At 43.2% G+C, this 7500-nt stretch overlaps 1 protein-coding gene across 5 annotated transcripts in view; it reads left to right on the top strand.

The window, feature by feature from the left end:
- The window catches only part of LOC109871046 (semaphorin-5B), a 271930-nt gene that overhangs the window by 80468 nt on the left and 183962 nt on the right, over window positions 1–7500 (top strand). For all 5 annotated transcript variants that reach the window (XM_031805788.1, XM_031805787.1, XM_031805786.1 and 2 more), the window contains exon 3: window positions 4840–5092. In XM_031805788.1, coding sequence (XP_031661648.1) covers window positions 4897–5092 — 196 coding nt within the window. In that variant the 5' untranslated portion in view covers window positions 4840–4896. The remainder of the gene's footprint in view (window positions 1–4839; window positions 5093–7500) is intronic.

Genomic DNA, 7500 nt, shown 5'->3' with positions numbered 1-7500 from the left:
AGACGATGCTGGGTCAATTGTGCGCCGCCCTTTGAGACTCCCAATCACAGCTAGCTGTAATGCGGCCTGGATTCAAACCAGGGACTGCAGTGACACCTCTTGCACTGAGATGCAGTGCCTTGGAGGTTGGAGGGGCGCCATGTGTGACTGACGTGTTTTCCGTTTGCTCCCGCAGTATTCTTCAAGTTTATGTGAATTTTGCAGCAGAACCATTTTTATTTTCAAATATTAGTTTGGTGATCCCTTTCCGTTAAAACCAAGACTAATTTGCTTTCAAATGTCAGCATGTCGATGAAACATAAGGCCAAAAACATGACTTAAAGAAAACCCGGCCTACAAGACTCTTATCACCGCCCTCTCCTGAGTCTGAGGGCCCGGGGACTCACACTTTACCTGGGGGTACGGCTTGGCCTGGCGGCGCTGGAATGAACATTCTCAAGGCCATCAAACTACCACGCTCTGAGATAGTTTAAATGAAAACGGAGGTAGTTGCTACGATTGAGGCCTGAATACAGGAGGTTTCTGATACTTTAAAAGCAGATCTAACCATCCTGCAGAACGAGACGGTGCCAGCAATCACATCACTCAAAACAACAACTGAGTTGCACACTACAATGATTGCAGCACTGGAGACCTCCGCTACCAATGACTCCAATTTAACTACCTCCCTGGAGGCTGACGTGAAACGCCTGGCTGCGGATCTGAAAAAGGTGCTGGAGAGCTGTGTGAGTTTAGAGTGATTCTCTCGCCGCAATGACCTGAGACTGGTATCGGTCCCAGAGTCAGAGGAAATGCCTCGCACCACGGATTTCGTTTTTGGGCTGCTGAAGGATGTTCTTGCCTTGGATGAGAAGCCCCTGATTGATTGTGCCTACCGGTTTGTACTGACCCAGTAAACAGTAAATGTTCCGAGGCTACATGTTTTGGGGGGTCTTCACTTCAATTTGAAAGGTTTTGAAGGTCATTTATGCCCAGCAAATGTTCAACGTTGCACACACGTAGTCTTTGGTCTTGGCTGTAAGTTGTCTTATTGTCAAACTAGACAGTTATTATTATTTTAATTTTTTTGATTGTCTTAATATTATTTGCTTATTTCAAATTAGGTTTTTGGTTGAGAGCCTTTATACATTTGATGGATTTTCTCTCTCAATGCCTGTTATAAGACTGGGAAAAAATGATATACATCTACAAGTGATGCTTTTGTAATTTTGTTTGCACAAGGGATTCACTTGATGCGGAAAAAGCTTTTGACCGTGTTGAGTGGGACTACCTAACAGCTGCCCTTTATAGATTTGGCTTTGGCCCCAAATTCATTGCGTGGAAAAAGATTCCTTATTTTTCTCCCATGGTTTCGGTACGGACTATCGACTTGTTCTCTGTTTTCCCTTGGACCGCAGATCCAGTCAGGGTTGTCCACTCTCCCCCTTGTTGTTTGTTTTCGCAATCAAGCCTCTCGCCATTGCACTACGCTCTAATGATGCCATTCAAGGAATAATCAGGATGGGCTTAGAGCAGAAAGTCTCTCTATATGCTGACACCCTCCTTTTGTTCATCTCCAAACCTGATACCTCATTGCCACGTGCCTTATCTGTTCTTAATTCACTGGATCAAACATTCATGCATTTTATTTGGGATGGCAAGGTACCACGGATTGGTAGAAAACATTTACAGAAGCCTAAGGCATTGGGTGGTTTAGCTCTACCAAATTTTCATTTACTATTGGGCTGCACATTTCAGAGCCCTTCTGTACTGGCTGCAGACTGATCCTACTGGTCCTAGACCACTCTGGGTCCAGATGGAGTCGGAATCGTGTAAACCTGCTGCACTTTCGTCTGTGTTGTGCTTGTCTCTCCCAGTGTCCCTAGGCAAAAAGGTGTGTCAACCCAATTGTAAAGCAGTCTCTTAAAATTTGGAATCAGTTCCGTTTAGCCTTTACCCTCCGAGGCTTTTTTCTATCAGGTCCAATCAATCAGAACATTTTATTTCCGCCATCTTTAGATGATGAGGCTTTTGCCATCTGGCACTCACTAGGCTTCTCCTCACTTGCACAATTATTCTTTGATGATCCATTTGCCACTTTTGCTCAGCTACAGGAAAAGTTCAACCTCCCCGATTCCCACTTTTTCCGCTATCTCCAGACTAGGAACTTTGTCAGAGCTAATATACCTGAATTTCCCCATAGGCCTCCAAATACAGCTATAGAGAGCCAAACTTGAAATTATATTCTCTGATTTTGATCCTACCTGTGTCCGATGTTAAACGGAACCAGACACACTGTTGCATATGTTTTGGGGCTGTCATAAACTGTCAGGATTCTGGGAATTAATATTTAAATGTTTCTCTGATATATATGACACTGTTATAGATCCATCTCCCCTTACAGCCCTTTTTGGAGTACTGCCCATGGGTACCTACCTGTCAAGAATCCAGTCGGACACTGTTGCTTATACAACTCTTTTAGCTAGACGGCTAATACTACAGAACTGGAAGATGGCAGCTCCCCCATCTTATAAATATTGGGTGAGAGATGTGTTGTGCTCTCTGAAACTAGACATTTTTTATTTCAATACATGTGGGAACCCCAAACTGTTTAATGAGGCTTGGGCTCCATTCCGGTCTTACTTTAAACAGTCCATCTCTGATGGCATTCATATTAAAACAAAGATAAGTCTGTGTTTGACTCCCCTGTGACTTAATGGTTGGATGAGCATTTATTTGTGTTTTTGGGGGGGGGCATTAAGGTTGATGATGTGCTTATTGATTGTGACCTGCGGATGCCTTGCTTATCTTGCCCGGTCAGAGACAAAAATGTGAGCTTGTTTTGCCCTGTTTTTTTTGTGTGTTTTTTTCACGCTTATTATATATATATATTATATATATATATATATATATATATATATATATATATTTTTTAGGCATTGTAAACTTTATTTTTGGTCCAGTGGATGGTCGGTCTGTGGCCATGACTGTCTGTGAGTGTTTGCATTTCTCCACCTATCCCTTGTCTGTTTACAGGAACAATGGTGAGGTTTCTGCTCTGTCCCTGTACTACCTATGGCCCTTTAACCTTTGTAGCCTTCTGCCCGGTGTGTTTAACTTGTCTAAAGTACGGTATCTTTAAAGCAAATAAAAAAATAAAATAAAAATGGTCTTTTCTTCTAGTTGAGTATATTATTTAGGGGTGGCAGCGTAGCCTAGTGGTTAGAGTTTTGGACTGGTAACCGAAAGGTTGCAAGTTGAAATCACCAAGCTGACAAGGTACATAACTGTCATTCTGAACAAGGCAGTTAAATCACTGTTCCTAGGCTGTCATTGAAAATAAGAATTTGTTCTTAACTGACTTGCCTAGTTAAATAAAGATTTTAAAAAATGTATGTTGGCTTGTGTGTAAAACTGAATAAACAGAGTTTTCAAAAGAGATGCAGTGCCTTGCAATCTTTCAAATACTTGCCTGGAGTGCCAAGATGGGCAGGGTTTTCCATTTTCGGACAATTCTATTGGATTCATTGCTATAGGTAAGCTCAATCAAGCCCAGCTGAAGTTTTTGAAATGATTTCAAATCGTACTTGAACCCAGGTCTGTCCCATAATACCAAGGCTGCTTCAGCACTGTGAGAGGTGAGATGACTATCAGCTATTCATGTGCGTCATCTGCTCAAAACAATTTTTACAAAAAACATTCTCTGTAGAGAGTAGCTGTGGAGTGCATTCTTCTTGTGTTAAGTACATTTCTTTGAGCCATAGATTTTAAGCACACAGGGTTTTGGTACGTTGCACCCCATTGAACAATCCACCATCCTCTTATTCAATTTTCCAACATTAATCAGCCGTTAAATTAACTTCTGAGGTTTAATTGCGTACTTTGAATGATTATGGTGAGGTCAGGGGTACATCACAGACTCGGCTGCTCGTAGTCTCTCTCTCTCTCTCTCTCTCTCTCTCTCTCTCTCTCTCTCTCTCTCTCACTCTCACTCTCACTCTCACTCTCACTCTCTCTCTCTCTCTCTCTCTCCCTCTCTCTCTCATATTTTCTACGCTTTATTCAGTTGTGAAATCAGAGGGGAGCTAAACAAGTGGGAGACTCAGGGTGGACAAGGGAGAGAAACAGGGGCACAAGGGAGAGAAACAGGGGCACAAGGGAGAGAAACAGGGGCACAAGGGAGAGAAACAGGGGCACAAGGGAGAGAAACAGGGGCACAAGGGAGAGAAACAGGGGCACAAGGGAGAGAAACAGGGGCACAAGGGAGAGAAACAGGGGCACATGGGAGAGAAATAGGGGCACAAGGGAGAGAAACAGGGGCACAAGGGAGAGAAACAGGTGCACAAGGGAGAGAAACAGGGGCACAAGGGAGAGAAACAGGGGCACAAGGGAGAGAAACAGGCGCACAAGGGAGAGAAACAGGGGCACAAGGGAGAGAAACAGGGGCACAAGGGAGAGAAACAGGGGCACATGGGAGAGAAATAGGGGCACAAGGGAGAGAAACAGGGGCACAAGGGAGAGAAATGGGCACAAGGGAGAAAAACAGGGGCACAAGGGAGAGAAACAGGCGCACAAGGGAGAGAAACAGGGGCACAAGGGAGAGAAACAGGGGCACAAGGGAGAGAAACAGGGGCACAAGGGAGAGAAACAGGGGCACAAGGGAGAGAAACAGGGGCACAAGGGAGAGAAACAGGCGCACAAGGGAGAGAAACCGGTTGGACAAGGGGATCAAACCCCAGTCTCCAGGTTGTACATATATGTCAAGAACCAGAAATATTACCACACAACCACAGGCTCTGCATGACATGTCTCCTCCTTTTTCTAACTTCCTCTCTTTCTTCCCTTCTTCTTTTCTCACAGTTGTATTCCAGAGGCCCACCTTGGCAGCTAGAGGAGAGGCTCCGCCCCATCACCGCGATGGCAGCGTTGCCGCGGTACGCCACCCCCATGTCTGTGCCTGGCATGTTGCTCCTCCCCCTGCTCCTGCTGCCCCTCCCCATCGCGCTGTCCCAGAAACCCCTGCTCCTCTCCCCGCCCGACCCCACGCCCGCCTCCCTGTACCTTTCCCGGCCGGAGTGCACCCGGAGAGAGCACCCTGTGGTCACCTTCCAAGGTAAGTCGTACTAGACACAATACTCATTACAGGACACGCATTTCTGGACATCCACACTGAAGGTCTCTTCTCTCACTACTGAATACAAACGGGAATATTTAAGCAATAAGGCCCGAGGGGGTGTGGTATTTGGCCAATATACAATGGCTAAGGACTGTTCTTATGCACAATGCAATGAGGAGTGCCTGCATACATCCCTTAGCCGTGGTATATTGGTCATATACCACATACACCCCCCACCCCTCAAGGTGCCTTATTGCTATTATAAACTGGTTACAAACGTAATTAGAGCAGTAAAAATAAATGTTTTGTCATACCCATGGTATATGGTCTGATATACCACGACTGTCAGCCAATCAGCATTCAGGGCTCGAACCACCCAGTACTTAGACCACTTTTGTTTACTACTAGTCTTTGACATCTGTCACAGATCCTCCATGGCTTCTATAACCATAAGGACTTGGGATGATCTCACCTTTACATTCCAAGTGTTTTAAATGTCTGAGGGGGTGTTGGCCAAATGTGTTAGAAATGATTATTGGAATGATATTCTAGATAATGGTTTCTCTAGGCTCTTCTACTTGAACAAAAGTTTGGTTGAAATTGTGTGACCTAAGAATTTTTTGCCAAAGGGAAGAGTGTGAAACTGTACACCCATTATGATTCAATTATTGCAGACTCCAAGTCTAACAGGTTAGAGTGAGGAGCACCCCATTGTACAGACAGGTTTTAAATCTCTCATATGACACTATACAGAGAGACAGAGAGATGCTTTATGTTGATGCCAGCCCCATTTGACAGAAACATCAGTCTTACCGGGAGATAAACACTTTTCATTTCCATCTGTCTGTCTGCCAGCTTCAATAATTCCAAACGTTGCATGGTTCACACAAATCTGAACAGAGAGAACGTTGCGTGGTTCACACACACACATGCACGTACACACAAATCTGAACAGAGAGAACGTTGCGTACAGTGATACCCTCCTATCTGCTCTGTTTATCTATGCAGTGGGGCATGAAACAAGGTGTTCTCCATAGTGAGAAATGTAAAAGATAATTTTGTTTAGACCAGAGAGAGAGAGAGAGAGAGAGAGAGAGAGAGAGAGAGAGAGAGAGAGAGAGAGAGAGAGAGAGAGAGAGAGAGAGAGAGAGAGAGAGAGAGAGAGAGAGAGAGAGAGAGACAGACAGAGAGACAGAGACAGAGACAGAGAGAGAGAGGTCATAGATATACTGGACATGCAGAGCGAAGGAAGGGGGATGAACACTGAGATTGCTGTATTTATTTCAGGACATGCAAGTGTTTTTGTTAGCCTTTCCAAGGGCCTTGACTAGATAGATTGGGGAAGAAATTCTGCTCAGTTTGGGGAAATAAAGAAAGAAAATAAAGTGAAGTGATAGCTAGAGGGTTTCCTTATTATCGGAGATATGCCCAAACCTCTTAAAGCAATGGGTAATATGAACATTTCCTGGGGCCCCGCCTGCTTTTTATTGCAGGGAACCATTCTGATGGTGTTTCTTTAGGGGCCAGTTTATAAATGTTATCATGAGGTCCTCCAGGGTCCAGGAAGAGGGCTGGAAGTCAAGGAGGATGCTTTTTTGCAATACAAAAAAAACAAAGCCTATACGATTCACTCATTGATTTGAAATGATAAAATGTTCCATTTACATCAAATTTGAAAAGTAGAAAAACAACAGAGGATATAGTTGAAACTATTAAATATCAACATTTCAGCACAAGGCCATTCTCAAGACTTTCTCAATATCTGTAATGTTAAAACACTGGGTAAAAACTGATTGAATCAATGTTATTTCCACAACATAAAAAATAAACTATGTGATGACGTTGAATCAATGTGAAAAACGGATTGGATTTGTTATCATCAATGTAAAGGATTTTTAAATTATTTTTTATGTACATTTGACCTAAATCCAATTTCATGGTGAAATGTTTTGTTGAGTTAATGGTGGATTCACTTTAGTTGACAACACAACCAATTGTAAATAAAAAAACAGACTAATGTTTGTGCCCAATGGGAAGTTGGCTGGATCAAAAATATCCTTCATCATTTCACTCAGCATCATTCATACAAAGCTACACTATACAGTTGAAGTTGGAAGTTTACATACACTTAGGTTGGAGTCATTACAACTAGTTTTTCAACCACTCCACAAATTTCTTGTTAACAAACTATAGTTTTGACAAGTCGGTTAGGACATCTACTTTGTGCATGACACAAGTCATTGTTCTAACAATTGTTTACAGACAGACTATTTCACTTATAATTCACTGTATCACAATTTCAGTGGGTCAGAAGTTTACATACACTAAGTTGTCTGTGCCTTTCAACAGCTTGGAAAATTCCAGAAAATGATGTCATGGCTTTAGAAGCTTCTGATAGGCTAATT

This window comes from Oncorhynchus kisutch, linkage group LG26 (assembly GCF_002021735.2).
Source record: "Oncorhynchus kisutch isolate 150728-3 linkage group LG26, Okis_V2, whole genome shotgun sequence".
NCBI lineage: Eukaryota > Metazoa > Chordata > Actinopteri > Salmoniformes > Salmonidae > Oncorhynchus > Oncorhynchus kisutch.
This window is presented reverse-complemented; position numbering and strand designations above follow the sequence as displayed.